Here is a 19,806-nt window from a genome sequence, read left to right on the forward strand (position 1 = left end):
TTAACTATTCATATACTGTAAAATAATTTTCGATTGGTTTTAGAGATATAAAAATGGTGTATTTTAATTTTGGTAATCATATGTGATAGATTGGTTATAAAATGGTTCATTAATGTTTTATGATTTAACTATCTTCTACAGATACAAGAAAGCACGAAAAAAAAGAGGAGCTTTCCCATATCAAAATCAATGAATTGTTTAGTCTTTAATTCTTTTTATTATTAGCACGATTGGTTATTATTGTTTTTAATTCTTTTTGTTTTAATTTAGTTTTTTTTTTTGAAAGAAGAATATATTATTAAGCGACACTAGGCACATCTGCTATTAAAAAAGCAGCAGCACAATTTGGTAACAAATCAGTCCACATCTCAGACTTTTGAGTCAAATGACTCCACTTAGCTAAACTATTAGCAACTCTATTACAACTTCTAGTAAAAAATAAAAATTGTAAAGTCTGAAATTTGTTTCTCAAAAGCTTGATGTCTTGCACCAGTTGCCCCCAATCCGTGGGGTAAGAAGTATCTGAATTTAAAGCTTTTATGAGAGAATGGCTGTCGGATCCAACTTGAGCATTTGTAATTGACCATCTGATAGCTAGCTGAATGCCTAAGTGGACGGCATTAGCTTCAGCAAGCAGAACCGATAGGCAACCAGGTATGAAGGAAGTTGCAGCAACCACTAAACCACCCTTCGGGTCTCTTATCACAGCACTAAGACCACAACCTTGTTGTCCAGCAATTAAAGATGCATCTGTATTGATGAGGAAGTAGTTCTGTTGAGGAGGAATCCAAGCAGAATTTAGTTTCATAGCAGGATTTTTACTGGTTTTTTGGTGCGGCTCCAAGTGAGTAGAGATGAGATCAATAGCCCAAGATGTCCAAATCTTTTCATCTAGAATTTTGTGTTGGAAGACAAAGTTATTCCTTCTTTGCCAAACCAACCAAGTCAATCCCATGAACTTGAAAAATTCCTCATTAGGAAGGTGTTCATGCAGCCACCAAAGCACATCAGCAGCTTTTGTGAGATTCAGTGGTATGAGTTTGGGGAAACCAAACAACTTCCAGATGTTTTGGACCTTCGGGCAGTGCCATAGAGCATGACATATGTCTTCATTCTGGAAAGTGCACAGTTCACAGTGAGTATCAATAACCATACCTTGCTTTGCAAGCTCCAATTTTGTGGGAATCCAATGATTAAACACCCGCCATATGAAATTCTTTATTTTCGGAGTGAGATGAGAACCCCAAATGAATTTCCACCAAGATTTAATTTGTGATTTGTTAGAACATTCTGCTACATTCGGATTTTGGAAGCGAAGTTTGTATCCACTTGCAACCGAGTAGACACCATTAGGGGATGGACTCCATGTAATCCAATCCGACCGATTTATAGCAGGTTTAATGCCAAGCACCCAGGGTATATCATCATTATGGAACCAGCTTCTAACTTCATTTTCTTTCCAATTTCCATCTGGTTGCAATAAGGAATTAATCGTTACCTCAGCTGGGATTTGAACCTTGCTCCGAAGAGTAAACGGTTGGCTTCTAGGGAGCCATTGATCTTCATTGATTCGAATCTTACTTCCATTGCCAACACACCACCTAGTACCCTTTCGTAAAAGTTCTCTTCCCCAAAGGATGCCTCTCCAAACCGTAGACCCATAATGGCCTTGTTTAGCTTCAAAAAAACTTTCAGACGGGAAATAGAGAGCTTTTAATACTTTTGCAAGCAAGCAGTCCGGATTTTGTATGAGTTTCCAGCCTTGTTTAGCTAGAAGTGATTGATTAAAATCCTCCAAATCATTCCTTCATGCTCTTTTAAGTTGCAAAGTTTTTTCCAGTTACCCCAATGCAGCTTGTGTTTGTTCTTTGTTGATCCCCACCAAAATTGAGCTATTAACCCTTCAATTTCATGGAGAATTCCTTTAGTAATTCGAAAGCAGCTCATGACATAGCAAGGAAGGGCTTGAATGACTGCTTTAATTAGGATCTCTTTCCCAGCTTGAGAAAATAACCCCATCTTCCAACCTTGGAGCTTTGCTTCAATTTTTCCTCTGATCTTGCCAAAAACTTGTTTCTTATTTTTTCCAACAAATGTCGGCATACCCAAGTACTTTGTATGATGCTTGACCAAAGTAACACCCAAGTTTGAGGCTAAGCTAGTTGCCACAGAATCACTAACTTTGCAACCCACACACATCTCGGTTTTTTCAAAGTTTATGCATTGTCCGGCCATCTTTTCATAGTTTCCAAGTGTTGGGTTTTATGCCCTAAATAAAACTCATTTCAATATAATCAGATTTACTTATTAATATAGATCAGAAATAACATTTAATGTTGCATGGTTCACATGATTTATTTCATGATTATATGTACATAATGTATAAATTCATCTGAAACCCTTTTCACATACTTGATCCTGTTTATTGTGCCGTCAACACATTGGAAAGTAAACATGACTATGTGAATAAAGTTCGTAGATTTATCAGACATAGGGTTTTACTGATATGATAATCTACAACAGAGTTTACTTGCATTTGGAGAAGTGCTATGTTCTTTCCAGAGCATTGGTTAAAGTAAAGCTCAGGTTGGATGCATGGAGTATGCATTGGAAGGGACCGATATTGAACTTTGACTTAGATTTATTAAACTTACCGTAATATCTATTCAAGTCAATATTGCCTAGTTGATCCTAGATCAAATGATCTTAATCCTGTTATGATTAGGCTCAATCTTGAAAGGCTAATCGTGTTCTTTGATTTGTTAGTTAAGCCTACTTTTAGGTCAGGGTGATATGTACATTTTGGGAACACGGTAGTGCAATTGAGTGGGAGCGCTATCATAAACATGGAATCCATAGCTTCTATCTGGCGAATAGTAAGCAAAGGATGATGTCCTTCGAGCTTGACCAAACGAACATAAATGGTGGAGTACTCATTTCACATAAGCTGAAATATCATTTATACAGGGTCAAGTGTTTTAAGGAATAAATACATTGTAGGGTGTAACGGTAATCTAATCCCTTTATAGTGTAGATCATTCATATAGAGGATCAGTGATCACATTACGATTATAACAATGGATAACTAATGATGTGTCTATATGGTGGAACATATAGAGCATTCTATATACTGAGAGTGCAATTCTAAGTTCTATGCGTGGATTCAACGAAGAATTAATAAGTTAGTGAATTTTAGTGCTAAATTCTTGATCTACTTATTGGAAGCTCGGTTATATAGATCCATGGTCCCCGCACTAGTTGAGATAATATTGCTTGTAAGACTCATGTAATTGGTTTTGATTAATCAATTATAATTCTCAAATTAGACTATGTCTATTTGTGAATTTTTCACTAAGTAAGGGCGAAATTGTAAAGAAAGAGTTTATAGGGGCATATTTGTTAATTATGATACTTTGTATGGTTCAATTAATAAATATGATAAATGACAATATTATTTAATAATTATTTATAGTTATTAAATAGTTAGAATTGGCATTTAAATGGTTGAATTAGAAAATTGGCGTTTTTGAGAAAATCAGATGCAGAAAAGATAAAACTGCAAAATTGCAAAAGTGAGGCCCAAATCCACCTTGCATGGCCGGCCACTTTTGTAGGGTTTTCCCTCTGATATTTTCATTATTTTAATGCCAAATAATTCAAACCTAACCCTAGTGGAATCCTATAAATAGATAGTGAAGGCTTCAGGAAAATTACACTTTTCTTCTGACACTTCTGATTCAGAAAAAACTGAGCCTCTCTCTCTCCCTATCTTTGGCCGAACCCACTCTCTCTTTCTTCTTCCTTTAATTTCGAAAATCTTAGTGTATGAGTAGTGCCCACACACAGCAAGTGATACCTCAATCATAGTGAGGAAGATCGTGAAGAAAGACTTTCAGCAAGAAGGAGTTTCAGCATCAAAGATTCAGAGAAAGAGATCCAGGTTCAGATATTGATAATGCTCTGCTACAGAAAGGAATCAAGGGCTAGATATCTGAACGGAAGGAGTCATATTATTCCGCTGCACCCAATGTAAGGTTTCTTAAACTTTATATGTGTTTATTTCATCGTTTTAGAAAGTTCATATTTAGGGTGTTAATAAACATACTTGTGAGTAGATCTAAGATCCTGGTAAAATAAATTCCAACACCAAGCACCTCTTTTAAGGCATTACTGTCTTCTAAATTTGCATCCAGAAAGATAAGGCTGTCGTCTAGAAATAAGAGGTGAGACAATCGTTGTTCCATAGTACCAAATCGCAGCCCATGTATTCGACCAGCTCTTTCGGCTTCAAAAATTAAACAAGAAAGCCCTTCAGAACATAAAAGAAAAAGGAATGGAGATAGGGGGTCACCTTTTCTCAATCCGCGTTCTGGAAAGGAAGGAACCTTTGATGGATCCATTAATGAGAATGGAGAATGAAACTGACTTTACGCAGTTCATAATTTTTGTAATCCATTGAGAATCGTATCCCAAATGACCCATTATTGCTTCTATGAAGTTCCATTCGACCCTATCGTAAGCTTTGGACATATCCAACTTGACTGCCATCTTTTTTCCATTACCAAAACGACCTTTCTTCATACAATGGAGACTTTCAAAACCAATAATCGCATTGTCTTGAATGATTCTTCCTCCAATGAAGGCACTTTGATTGTCCGAAATTACCGAATTTAAACTTTGTTTCATTCTATTAGCTAGACATTTAGAAATCACCTTGTATATCACATTGCAGAGGCTAATGGGGTGAAATTCGGACATCTTTGTTGGCTGTTTGACCTTTGGTATTAAGCAAATTAGTGTTTCATTGATCTGGTGGCAGTTGGCATTATTATTGAGCACATCTAGACAAGCTTGAGTCACTTCCTTTCCAACTACATCCCAGTTTTTTTGGAAAAAAAGCCCCGATGATCCATCTTTTCCAGGCGCTTTTAGAGGATGGATTTGGAACATAGCCATCTTCACTTCTTCACTTGTAAAAGGCTCCATTAAAAGAGCATTTTCAGCTGAACTTAAGCGGTTTGGGACACACCTTCTGAGAACATCAGCAATATCAATACCATTATTTTTCTTGGTGAACAGTTGCTGAAAGTAAGAAATGGCAATATCCTCCACATCCTTCTCCTTTATTTTCCATTGTTGATTATCATCAAAGAGACCCTCTATTGTGTTTTTCTTTCGTCTTGAAGTGGCTTTAAAGTGAAAATACTTTGTATTTTTATCTCCATGTTTTAACCAAAGAGCCTTACTTCTTTGCTTCCAATATATCTCTCGTTTTTCCTCCACGCAATTAAGGTCATGTTCAAGCCGATTTTTAGTGAGCCAATCATTTATTTTTACTGAATCCGCAATGCTTCCAAGTTTTTCTTTTAACTCCTTCGTTCGTGCTACTGATTCACGCTTTTGAGTTTGGTTCCACTGATTTAATTGCTGTCCACAATCAGCAAGCAGCCGCTTCAATTTACATACTGGGTTTTGGTGATCATTTTGTCTCCAAATATCCTTAATAATTTTGAGGCACTCTTCATTATCCGCCCAGGCCTGTTCAAAATGAAATCTGTGCCCCCATTTCTTTTTGAAAACTTCGCCTTATCCTTGAGCTGAGCCTGAAGTAGCAAAGGTCTATGATCCGAATTCCACCAGTTTAAAAGAGACACCGTATTCTGCTTAAAATTCTTGTTCCAAGCCGAGTTACAAAGGATTCTGTCAAGTTTTTCAAAGATTAAGTTGGCTGTCCTACCATTGCACCAAGTAAAACCATCTCCATCCGCTTGAATTTCCTTTAGAAGACAATGAGAAATGGCCATACGAAAATTACGCATCAAGTAATCTGGTTTAGTACCTCCTCCTCTCTTTTCGTTATGATTAATGATCTCATTAAAATCTCCTCCACAAACCCAAGCACCTGAAAACATGGTTTTGAGACGCTTCAAAAATTTCCAACTTTCCATTCGTCCTCCCGGATCCGGACTGCCATAAAAACCAGTAAATCGCCAAGAAAAACCCAGATTATTTTCAACAATCGCATCTATATGTGAAACCGTATAGGATTTGATCTGAACCGAGTAATCTTTTGACCAAAGAAGCGCCAAACCACCACTCTTGCCTTTAGCATCCACCGTAAAGAAACTATCAAAGCCTAATTGGATGCGGACAAGTTCCATTCGAGCACTAGTTAATCGAGTTTCAAACAAGAATATCATCCCAGGATGATAGTCTTTGACATGGGATTTCAAGGTGTTTAGAGTCCAAGGGTTCCCAAGCCCTTGGACATTCCAAAAAAGGGCCATCATTGCTCTCGGCGACCCAGCGCTACTGAGTTTGCCGCTTCCAAGTTCATAGCAAAGGTCAAATCAGAAACAACTGAAATTTCCTTTGCATCATCCTTCCTTCTTGCTATCATCGGGTCTGTTGAGATTGCTTCATTTGAATTAGTTCATTTCCTGTTCTTGTTTCTCTTCGGGATCACCTTCCTCCGCTTAGTTGGACCTTCAATTTTTGAAAGAAAATCACAACCGGTTGTGTATGTAACAGGAACATCCAATAGACTCTCAGTATCAATGTTTAGAGAATCAATTGCAGGCCCCTGTAGACCATTCTTGTGCTGGCTGTTGAATAAATTATGGTCTTTAAAGATATTGTTGAACTCCTCATTTCTCCAAGAACCGCTTCTCTTAGTATTCGTTAATTTCCCACTTATCCCGTGTAAATCCGCTTGTTGAGTATGGTTGTGTTTCCCCTTTAGAACCTGTTGTTCAGAAATTAATTGTCCAACAGGATCTGTCATAGCAATCGCCTTGCCTTTATCCACCGTTTTGAGCCCTTGAATGGTGGGATTGGTAGTCGGGTTCATCATTTTCGAACTAGTCAATTCAGGTCTAGCCATTGATGGAGATCCTACTGCAATATTTTGTCCCCCCATATCAGCCATTGAATTACATGAGTAGGATTTTTTCTCATAAAAACCAGGGGGAATGGGAGGTGTTCTTTGAGGAGGAGGCCTCTGAATTGGCGAAGCAAAGATGCCCTTTCCTTCTTCAACTTTTAACCAAGCTCCATATCCCGGAGTGCGATTTCCCATTCCATCTTCAATCATTGTGATTGGCTCTGCACAAATCCGAGTATCATGTCCCACAAAACCACATTTAAAACACATAAAGGGAAGACAATCATACCTGAACGGGAGCCAAACTTTTCGACCTTCGCTCGAAAATAGGAAGCCTGCGCAGAGTGGGATATTGATATCACACCACACCTTGAATGTGAAAAAACCCTTAGTTACAATCTTGGTTAAATCAGCCTTTTGAACTTCAATGGTGTCTCCAGCAAACCCCGCCAATCGATTTAAGTTTCCTTGAGTTATTGAGCTAGTGGGTAAATTAAGTATTCGACCACTTAGTGGAAATTTGGTAAGGACTTTATCCCAATTAATAGGCATTTCAGTCATCCTTTCCACAATTAGAAGCCCATTATTCAGAAACCAAGGGTTCTTGGTCAATATTTTGTCCAAATCTTGGGAAGATTTGAAAGAAAAGACCAAGAAACTTGCTTCTTTAATGGTGTGTTTGATCTCCACACCCCAATTCCTGTCCGCAATGCCCCAAACTCTTCCAAGGATCGTTCTCAACAGAGAACGACTGATTGGTCGATTGGAACAAAACCTCCCCATCGCACATAATGAAGCTACCTCAGTCCCTCCAGCCATGTTAATTTCCCAGCCATCTTCGTCTAGAACAGTTAGGTTGGTAGTTTTAGCAAGTAGGTCTTCCATGGTAGCATCAGTTGTATCCATAGTTGCAGGCATATTCAGCATTTCAGTAGAAGGCTCTTCTTTTTCGAAAGAGAGCATGAGCTTCTTGGAGCGATGATAGAGATTTTGAATTTTTTTTTTAATTTAGTTTTTTTTTGGTTATAATTTAAATGCTTTTATTTCTTTAATTTATCATATATATGACAGCTAATGTGGCAATATTTAAGTGAGTTGGCAATTTTTTAAATGAATTGTTGACTGTGGTTTTTTTTTAAATGATGTGGTTCAGTTATAAGGTGACATGTAGCATATGATGTGGCTGTAAACAGTGAGGTACCTACGGAAGTTTCAAAATGCTAACAGAAGGTATTTTTGCCGCCAAAAAATTAACTTAGGTATTTAACTGCAACTAAAAGTTAAACTTAGGTATTTATGCCACAAATTACTCTTTTTCAAAATTGTAGGTTTAATTTTAAATATTATTTTATTTCAACTTTAAAAACCGATTTTTTTTTTTTTTAATTTCGAAATAAATTTTAATATTTTAAAATTAAATAAGTCCTACATCCAACAATCCAAATCTAACTTGTTGCAGGAGTATGTGTTTTAGATTGTTTGCAAGTTTTCTAAAACCTATTATTGCTTGATCTAAATTGCCATAGTTAAGTTGTTGACAGATCCAATGATCTGATTTTAACCCATGGTTCAATTGTCAATAGGTCAAGTAAATAATTTGTAACAGGTAAATTTTACATTCTTATTTCATCTGTGTGACCTAGTAACATGATAGGGTCCATCCAAATCTGTGTGCCTGTGTGAGCCTATATGTTTAATTTCTGTTATAGACACATATATGTTGTTGTTGCTAAATAAAATATCATAACTTGATAGATTTTATTTAGGCTCATTTAGTTAATGGGCCTATTCAATTAATAACAGTTGTTCATTTTAAGGTTAAATTCCTCTCTTTTGGGCCTTGTGTGAGAGTTGGGAGCCTTAGAAGTGGGTACGACATACTGAACCCAACCCACCCTCACATGAATAACCCAATTGTGAAGGCCCATTTGCTTGATTTGGATAACTGTGCTAGGTTAATTAAATTAGTTTGACCTAATAAAATTAATTAGCAACATAATTAATTTCATTCTTCCTTGAAATTAATTTAAGAAAAACATAGTTTGATGAATATTATTTTTAGATAAACTATTTGTATTTTTCTTGTATTTAATTAAATAAAGAATTTTAACTAACTAGACTCTTTCTGAAACTTACTTTTATTATTTCATTAAATATTCCTATTTAAGTTATAAATTAGTTATTACTAATTTTCCTTATTAACTTAAATTTGAATATCTTTTGAATTTAATATTAAGTTGAGGAATTCTAGGAATTGGTTATTGAAGATTCTTAAAAGATATTTTTTAAGTTGGTTTTAAACTTAAAATGGAATATCCTTAAATTAGGGAGTTACCACCTAATTTTGATATTTAATTAAATTTCATTTGGAAAATTTTAAGTTGCTTATTATAGATTCTTTCTATAATAACTTAAATCAGATATTTTTCAAATCTTGAAAAGATACTTAGTTAAATAGATATATTTTCTAGATAGTTATTTCTATACTAATTAATTTTGGTACAATTCAAGTTAAGGATATTTTTTTTAGTATTAAATTGGAAATTAATAATTAAGCCTTCTCTACACTTAATTATTTATTTTCTGAATTTAATACATTTAATTAGATTGAAAATTAAATATCTAAGTTGATTTTGATAATGATACTTAAATATTTTTATTTTCATGATATTTAATTAAATAGAAAATTATTTTAAGTTGGGTATTTTCATAACAACTTAAATTTGAATAATTTTCAAAATATATTTTATTTATTTGATTAATCATTTTTCAAAATTGCATTTGATTATGCAAGATGATTTTGAATTTATCTTGAGAAATAAATTAAAGTTGCAAATTAATTAAAATTAAATTAATTTTGAATCAATTTAAATCAATGATTTTTCATTTAATGATTAATTTAAAATAAAGGAACTAAAATATGTTATTAGAAATTGAATTAATTAGTTAAAGAAAATCTAGATAGATAGTATTCTTGTTTGAAGTATTTTTTCTAGTAAAGATTGATTTATTTTAATGTATTTCGAAAATTGTATAATTTTATACTTCAATATTTTGAAATACAATATATATATATATATATATATTTATAGAAAATTTTAATTTGAGTTGCAAATTAATTTGAATTAATACAACTTAAATTAAGTAATTTTCTTCATATGTTTTGGAAAATTAATACTAAGATGGAAATAATTCATTTTATTTTCTTAACCATCTAAGTTTAATTTTATAAATATTAAATTAAATTTTATTTAGAATTTTATTCTAAATTTAAAATTTAATCAAATAAATATATATATTTAAAATAAATAAATAATAGAAGAAAATACATTTTAAATAATGAGCTTTATTATTATTAAGATATTCGATCTCCATTCTGTTGGAAATTATTTTACCAGGATCTATTTACTATCATGTATGTTGGATTAACAACCTAATATGAATTCTAAAACAATGAAAATAAACACATATAAAGTTAGGAAACCTTACAGTAGGTGCAGCGGAATATTATGACTCCTTTCGTTCAGATCTCTAGCCCTTGATTCCTTTCTGTAGCAGAGAATCACCAAGATCTGAACCTGGATCTTCTTTTCTCCTTCTTTGATGCAGAATTTCCATAGTCTTACATACTATGATTGAGGTACCACTTGATGTGTGTGGGCACTACTCATCTCACAAGGATTTCGAAATTTTTTCTCTTTTTCTCTCTTAATTTCGTGGTCTTAAGCTTACAAGAGAAGAGAACAAAGGTTGCTTTATATAGGGAGAAGGAAGAGCACAACTTTCCAAATAAAACAGTTTTCTTAATTACTGTGTAATCAATTAACTGCCTTATTTAGTGTGATCCACCACTTTCCTATTTTTGCTAGGCTTTGATTAGCAATTACATGACAATAAAATTGAAAATAATAATTGGGAAAATCAAACCATGTGGCCGGCCATAGGGTGTATGGGCCTCACATGGAATTTTGTAATTTCCTCAATTTTATTTCTATCTCTCCAAAAATACCATTTTTCCAATTCTAATCATTTAAATGCCAAAACTAATTATTTAATAACTAAAATAGATTATTAAATAATATTGTCATTTAAAATAATTATTAATTAGACATGCAAAGTCTCTCAATTAATAATTAAACATAGAAACCCTTTTATTTACGATTTCATCCTTAAACTGTGAGAATTCATAAAGTAGACATAGTCTAACTTTTAGAATTATAATTGATTAATCAAAATCAATTAACTGAGTCTTACAAGCAGTATGGTCTCAACTAGTATGGGGACCATGGGTCTATATAACCGAGCTTCCAATAAGTTGAACCGAATTTACCAAGTAAATTCCCTAACTTATTAATTCCTCATTGAATCCACACTTAGAACTTGGAATTGCACTCTCAGTCATATAGAATGCTCTATATGTTCCACGATATAGACACGTCATTAAAACACTTAACCCTGTATAAATGATATTTCAGCTAAGTGAAATGAGATCTCCACCATTTAAACTCGTTTGGTTAAGCTCAAGGAAATCATCCTTTACTTCTATTTGCCAGATAGAAGCTATAGATTCCGTATTTATGTTAGCGCTCCCACTCAATTGCACTACCGTGTTCCCAAAAGGACCGTATCACCCTGACCCAAAAGTAGGCTTAACTAACAAATCAAAGAACATGAGTAACATTCTTGAGATTGAACTTAACCATATCAGGATTAAGATCATTTAATCTAGGATCAACATGTGATATTGAATTGAATAGATATTACGGTAAATTTTAATATATCTAATCAAAGTTCAATATCGGTCCCTTCCGATGTATACTCCATACATCCGATACTGGTAAACTTTGCCAATGTCCTGGAAAGGACATAACACTTTTCCAAGGTGTAAGAATACCTATCGCTGATTATACCATGTCAGTCTAAATCCAGTGTCCTGACAAATCAGGGAATAAACTTTTGAACATATAATTAAGATTATATTCCATTGTGTTGACAACACTATAATCTTTAACCAACTCATATGTTCTGGACTTAAAAATAATTCATACATTATATACATATAATCATGAAATAAATCATGTGAACCATGCAACATAAAATGTTATTTCTGATCTTTATTAATAAGTAAATCTGATTATATGAAATGAGTTTTATTTAGGGCATAAAACCCAACACATTGTTGGTTTTACATAGCTATTGTTTTAGTGAGTAATCCTCCCTAATGGACGAACGTTCCTTAGCAAGTTAGCAACGTTTAATCTCGAAAGATAAGTATATTTGTAAGTTTTTATATTAGTATTGATAACCCTAATGGTGGCGACTGTATAAGACTTACAAACGTATGAAACAATGGTGGAAGCTCATGAAATAGGAATGACCTTGACTCTCGCCTAAACGGGACAACGTCGATTCTCTTTTCGATCGAATAAAAGGTTGCTAGAATGTTTGTCATTTTAGATGAGCTGACAACTCTATTCAATAGATGATAGCTTTGACTCTCGCCTAAACGGGACACTGATATCAATTTGTTGAAAACCTTGGAAATTATTTAGGATTGTATTTTTCAGTATTTTCTCTAGTCATTCCTACTTGCTATGTGCTAATAATTTCTGAATAAGATTTTGTGTTAAACCATAATTGATTTCTATTAATTATTTTGTAGTATCCTAAATTACCATGTCAAATCCCATGTTGTCATTGTTAACTGAAAATAAGCTAAATGGATCTAACTTCCCAAAATGGAGAGAGAACATTAATATGGCTGTCATAGGTGAAAGTGCCCTGTTTGTGTAGACTGAGCCGTCTCCTGAACAGCCAGGTGACAATGCAACCGAAGCTGTTAAAGAGAAGTTCGAGCGTTGGCAGAATGCTAACAACAAAGCTCGATACTTCATGCTTTCTACCATGGTTGACACCTTGAAAACAAGGTTTGCTAACACTGTCACGACTGTAGAAATCATGACGCAGTTAACTGAGCTATTCGGTATGGCATCTATCCAGTCTTGTTTTGATGCGACTAAGAAATTCATCAACGCACGGATGGAACCCCATCAGAATGTGCGTGATCACCTTCTCCAGATGGCAAGTTATTTCCAGGAAGCCTAGAATCATGGTGCTGAAATGGATCAGACTACTGAAGTGAGTCTCATCTTGAATATTCTGACTCCAAATTTTCTGCCAAGAATAAGAAGAAGAAGTGGAAAAATGCCAAGAAGCGAGCTCAAGCTGCGAAAGCGGCTAAGAACAAAAAGGCTGCAGCTTCTGGTGATACACCGAAAGGAAAATGTTTCTACTGCAATGAGAAAGGGCATTGGAAACCCCAATGTCCTAAGCTTCTCGCAAAGAAACAAGGTTCTTTATAAACTGATGTGTTTTAGTGAATTATTATCCATTTGGATTATTAATTCTGGACTACTAACCTTGTTATTTTTCTTCTTATAGCTCAAGCTTCTTAAACTCGGATGCTATCTTAGCGAGTTGGATCTGAAAGCTGGATTGTGGATGGAGTTTGTCAAAGATAAAGAAGAAGCTCATTTTTTTTTGAATTAATTGTTTAATTTTTCAAACAATTTGGATTTCAAGTTTGAGATTTTATTCCCTGTTCTTTTCTCATAATTTTGCAAATAATTTTTTTTGGTTTATAATGAAGTTTTTTTAATAAATTGCAATCTATGAGTTGAGCTTCATTACTTTATCTTATAAATCAATTACCAATTATTATATTTATTATGTTTGTATGTGTATGTGTTTTTTATTATTGATACAAATTCTATAGTTATTTAAACTCCTTATAGAGTTAATACTACATAAACACTAGAAATTATTTCTATGTTTATGAATAATTGTTAATTCTAAAACAATTATTAAGAATTTGTTTAATAAAAAGATCTTTTGATCTGATAGGTGTGGAGAAAAGTTAAGAATAATATGCAGTTCAACGATCTTTTATATCTAATGAACTCTGGATTATATTCAACTCCACATAATCTCTATTACACTTAGAGGATCATGATCTTTATAACCTTTAGGGGTGGATCATAATCTCTATATACTTAGGGGTGGACTTTATTCCACAGTACTCTTTGTGACACATAATTTCAAACATGGAAGTAATATAATAAATTAGCTATTATCAGAATAAATCCTTGATCTTGATTATATGTTCCAGTTTCGGTTTACTGTTGTAATAAATAATGATACCAATAAAGTTCTTTGATAATGTATGACATTACCTTAATTGAGTGGGAGAATATTAAAATTTTTTACCCATCTTCATTTGGTTGACACTTGTGATAGGAACATAAGAACACCTCTGATAAAATAAATCTAACCATTCACGTGGATAGAAATAACTTATCAGAATTATGAGACTAAGATAGAAGAATTCTTGCATAGTCTATTCGAATGACTTGAGTCAAGATTTCTAATCCTCATAACATTTTATGGTATCTTAATTTGATTACTTAATCTCTAGCAAGTATTTTACACTTCAAATACTAGACTGCTATGTTGATGACCTAGTCTTAAAGAAATTTACTATTTCAGACTAAGAAAACAAGTCACAACGAGATATCCCTCAAAATAATAATAAGAGGCTAAAAATATTATTTAACCAGACATCTACTATTGAGTGGGAGCCATATGAGATGTAATCAAATGGGGAACATTAGGGGACGATCAAGAAAGATTTATGAAAGTTACCTATATGTTTAGATATTAAGGAACTATACATTAGTAATCCTAATATCCACACCAATTCATTAAGAATTTAAGATGGTGGTTACTCTTGGGGTGGAGGAGTTGTCATAGAAGAGTGTAAAAATCCATCTATAATAATTCAAGTTCCATCAGAGAAGATATAACTTTTTAAATTCGAAATTACCAGAAAGTTATTTTACTGAAGAAAATTCTACACTGCATCATCTCAATTCCAAATTTTAAAATTTGAGAGATATGTCTTCTGTTTGTTCAGATGTACTTAATGTGCAGTAAGGATTTTAGTATCCCTTGATGAGTAAAGCATATAGTTAAGGATGTTTCATAAGTTTTATGAACCTGGTTCCAGAAATATGGGTGGATTCAAATATACTACACTTGATTAGAGGATCAAGGCGAAAGATTGATTGTAATGCACAACTTGTTTTATGTTAGTGCAAGTGGGAGTTTGTTGGGTTTTGTGCCCTAAATAGAACCCATTACAATCTGATTAGTTATCAATTTAGAATTTTGAAGTGATTTATGTTTACATGTATTTTACATGTTTATGGTTTAATATACATATTTAATATATAAACAAAATCAGTTAAATCCAGAACATATATTCATTCACAATTACAGTATTGTCAATACAGTGGAATGTGATTGTGATTATATGATTCAAAAGACTTAGTCCCTGTTCATCAGTGTTATGGATTTACACTGATGTGATAATCACCGATGAAGTATACTTACACTTGGAGTAAGTGTTATGTTCTTTCCAGGACATTGGTAAAGTATGCTAGTTTCGAATGTATGGAGTATACATTGGACTGGACCGATATTGCACTTGGTCTAATTTAAGAATTCTCACTAAGTAAGGGTGAAATTGTAATTAAAAGGGTTTCTAGGTTTAATTATTAATTAAGAGACTTTGTATGTCTAATTAATAATTATTTTAAATGACAATATTATTTAATAATCTATTTTAGTTATTAAATAATTAGTTTTGGCATTTAAATGGTTAGAATTGGAAAAATGGCATTTTTAAAGAAATAGAAATAAAATTGAGGAAACTGCAAAATCCAAGTGAGGCCCAAGTCACACCATGGCCGGCCACTTCTTTGTGTGTTTCCCAATTATTATTTTCAATTTTAATTTCCAAGTAATTGCTAACCTAAACCTAGCAATAATAGGAAAGTGGTGGATCACACTAAATAAGGCAGTTAATCAATTACACAGTAAAAGAGGAAACTGTTTATTTGGAAAGTTGAGCTCTCCCTTTCACTATATATTGCCGCCCCCTCTCTTCTTTTTTAAAAAAAAGCCTTTGTATCACACGAAATCAAGAGAGAAAAGAGAGAGAAAATTTCGAATTCCTTGTGAGAGAGAAGTGCCCACACACAGCATACAGTACCTCAATCATAGATTGGAAGACTGTGAAGGATCACATCCATCTGAAGGACTTTCGGGCTCAGATCTTGATTATACTCTGCTACAGACAGGAATCAAGGGTTAGAGATCTGAGTGGAAGGAGACATATAATTCCGCTGCCATCACTGTAAGGTTTCTTAACTTTTATGTGTTTTTATTTATCGTTTTAGAAGTTCATATTTAGGTTGTTAAATCAACATACTTGTGAGTAGATCTAAGATCCTGGTAAAAATAATTCCAACAGTATACATCGGAAGGGACCGATATTGAACTTTGATTAGATATATTAGAATTTACCGTAATATCTATTCAATTCAATATCACCTGTTGATCCTAGATCAAATGATCTTAATCCTGATATGATTAGGTTCAATCTCAAGAGTGTTATTCGTGTTCTATGATTTGTTAGTTAAGCCTACTTTTGGGTCAGGGTGATACATACATTTTGGGAACACGGTAGTGCAATTGAGTGGGAGCGCTAACATACATATGGAATCTATAGCTTCTATCTGGCGAATAGAAAGTAAAGGATGATTTCCATCGAGCTTAACCAAACAAAAATAAATGGTGGAGTACTCATTTCACTTAGCTGAAATATCATTTATACAGGGTTAAGTGTTTTAAGGATAAAATACATTGTAGGGTGTTACGGTAATTTAATCTCTTTACAGTGTAAATCATCTATATAGAGGATCATTGATCACATTAGGATTATAACAATGGATAACTAATGACGTGTCTATATCATGGAACATATAGAGCGTTCTATATGACTGAGAGTGCAATTCCAAGTTCTAAGAGTGGATTCAATAAGGAATTATTAAGTTAGGGAATTTACTTGGTAAATTCGATTTGACTTATTGGAAGCTCTGTTATATAGACCCATGGTCCCCATACTAGTTGAGACCATACTGCTTGTAAGACTCAGTTAATTGATTTTAATTAATCAATTATAATTCTAAAAGTTAGACTATGTCTACTTTATGAATCTTCACTAAGCAAGGGCGAAATTGTAAAGAAAAGAGATTCTAGGTTTATTTATTAATTAATATATTTTATATGTCTTAATTAATAAATATATTAAGTGACAATATTATTTAATAATTATTCTTAAGTTATTAAATAATTAGAATTGGCATTTGAATGGTTAAATTGGAAAACTGACATTTTTGGGAAAATGGGAATGGAAAATAACAAAATGGGAAAGTTGCAAAGTGAGGCCCAATTTCCTTATATGGGCCGCCCACTATGCATAGGCTTTTACCATTTTATTTTTTCATTATTTTAATGCCATACAATTCTAACCTAAACCTAGAGGGCATTCTATAAATATAAAGTGTTGGCTTCAGGAAACTCATAACTTGCAAATTTGTTTCTTTCAGAAAAAGCTATGCGCCACTTTCTCTCTCTCTTTTCTTCTCTAAATTTTCGAAACCCTTGAGTGATGGAGTAGTGCCCACACACATCAAGTGGTACCTCAATCATAGTATGTAAGACTGTGGAAAATCAGCATCAAAGAAGGAGAGAAAGAGATCCAGATTCAGATCTTGACAATGCTCTGCTACAGAAAGGAATCAAGGGCTAGAGATATGAATGGAAGGAGTCATTATATTCCGCTGCACCCAATGTAAGGTTTTCTTAAACTCTTATGTGTTTATTTCATTATTTTAGAATTCATATAAGGATGTTAATCAAACATACTTGGTAGTAAATCTAGATCGTGGTAAAATAATTTCCAATAGTCAATACCATTTAGTTTTCTTAGACATAATTCACGGTACCTTGTCGTAATGGGAGGGTTTCTAGGAATCCACCTTATTGTGACTTGGAAGACACTAGTGATTAAAATCCATTGTGAGTTTAAACAAGTAATGGATTGTCAAGATAAGAAACTAAGAAGAAAGCCAGGAGAACTATGGTTTAATCCATTCACATGGAGTAACCTAAAGTTTTCTATTACAAGGACATAAAAGGAAATTTTCATTGATAAGTCTATTCAATAGACTTAACAAAACTTCCTGTTCCTAGTATTATAGGTTTGAGTTTATCTAAACCTATGGCTTGTGGTATACCTGGTAATTACTTACTCTAATGCAAGCAACTTACTTTAGTAAGATGCTGAAGCATTTTCTTTCCAATGGCAATCTATAGAAGCTTCACAACTTCTAAGCATAGATTTTATTTATCTAAGGAAAAGTCTCAACTATTCAAGAAAAGACAAAGCCATGGAAGAATTTCTTAAATCAACAGTGAGAGGTCTCAGATATGCTTTAGTATGCCTTAGACCAGACACCTGCCGTTGAGTGGGAGTAACGAGTAGGTATCAGATTAATCCAGGAGAGGAACATTGGAAGACAATCAAGTAAATCTTAAGATTAAGAAGAGGAACTATATGTTAGTCAATAAGGGTGTGTTTAAAACTCTTAGACTACACCACATCAGATTTCAAGACTTGCCTTTGTTTGTTGATAAGATGGTGATTACTCTGGGGGTGGAGTAGTGATTTTGGAGAAGTGTAAAAACCTATCTGAAATCTCTTTGTCTACCAGAAAGAGACTGAATGTTAAAGTTGCAGGAAATGTACTTATTTAGTCTAAGAAAAGTTCTATACATTTGTGGCACTGTTCCAACTTGCCTTAACTACTAGTGTTACTTCCTGAATAACAAAAATGTAGTTGCCAAAAGTATAGAATCCAGTATCCCAAGAGAGTAGACATATAGAGAGGAATTTCACATTATCAAGAATTTTGTGATTAAGGAAGAGTAATGGTGGAGAAGAGGTTGTGTTTAATTCAACCTGTCAGATCCTATTACGAGGAGTTTACTACTATTACACTTGATTTGTATATCAAGGTGTTGAGATTATTTGAAATGCACATTTTGTTTTATATTAGTGCAAGTGGGAGTTTGTTGGATTTTGTGCCCTAAATAAAACCCATTTCAATATAATCAGATTTACTTATTAATAAAGATCACAAATAACATTTTATGTTGCATGGCTCACATGATTTATTTCATGATTATATATATAATGTATGAATTCCATTTAAGTCCAGAACATATGAATTTGTTAATGATTATAGTGTTGTCAGCACAGTGGAATATAACCTTAATTATATGTTCGAAAGTTTATTCCCTGATATGTCAGAACACTGGATTTAGACTGACATGGTTAATTAATAAGTTAGGGAATTTACTTGGTAAATTCGGTTCGACTTATTGAAAGCTCGGTTATATAGACCCATGGTCCCCATACTAGTTGAGACCATACTGCTTGTAAGATTCAGTTAATTGATTTTGATTAATCAATTATAATTCTAAAGTTAGCCTATGTCTACTTTATGAATTTTCACTAAGCAAGGGCAAAATTGTAAAGAAAAGAGATTCTAGGTTTATTTATTAATTAATATATTTTATATGTCTAAATTAATAAATATATTAAATGACAATATTATTTAATAATTATTCTTAAGTTATTAAATAATTAGAGTTGACATTTGAATGGTTAAATTAGAAAATTGGTATTTTTGAGAAAATGAGAATGGAAAATAACAAAATGGGAAAGTTGCAAAGTGAGGCCCAATTTCCTTATATGGGCCGCCCACTATGCATAGGCTTTTACCATTTTATTTTTCCATTATTTTAATGCCACACAATTCTAACCTAAACCTAGAGGGCATTCTATAAATAGAAAGTAATGTCTTCAGGAAATTACACACAATTGCATCTTGATACGAACCACACCAACTTGTGATGAAACCCGACACCAAATATGGAACAGCCACCAAGAACAA

General features: G+C 33.3%; 1 protein-coding gene across 1 annotated transcript; it reads right to left on the reverse strand.

Moving 5' to 3' along the window:
- Nucleotides 1–298: 298 nt before the first annotated feature.
- LOC115702143 (uncharacterized) lies at nt 299–2,199 on the reverse strand. The gene is made up of 2 exons (XM_061116453.1): nt 1,845–2,199; nt 299–1,677 (listed from the first exon to the last, which is right to left on the reverse strand). The coding sequence occupies exons 1-2, from the start codon at nt 2,197–2,199 to the stop codon at nt 299–301; spliced, it is 1,734 nt and encodes a 577-aa protein (XP_060972436.1).
- Nucleotides 2,200–19,806: the final 17,607 nt, after the last annotated feature.

The sequence above is a fragment of the Cannabis sativa genome, chromosome 5 (assembly GCF_029168945.1).
Source record: "Cannabis sativa cultivar Pink pepper isolate KNU-18-1 chromosome 5, ASM2916894v1, whole genome shotgun sequence".
NCBI lineage: Eukaryota > Viridiplantae > Streptophyta > Magnoliopsida > Rosales > Cannabaceae > Cannabis > Cannabis sativa.

Excerpts from the sequence above, each read along its gene's own strand:
- LOC115702143 (XM_061116453.1), bottom strand. The coding sequence starts at position 2,199 with ATGTGTGTGGGTTGCAAAGTTAGTGATTCTGTGGCAACTAGCTTAGCC. Across the intron at positions 1,678-1,844 it reads CAAACACAAGCTGCATTGGG|CTAAACAAGGCCATTATGGG; the intron begins GTAACTGGAAAA and ends GTTTTTTTGAAG.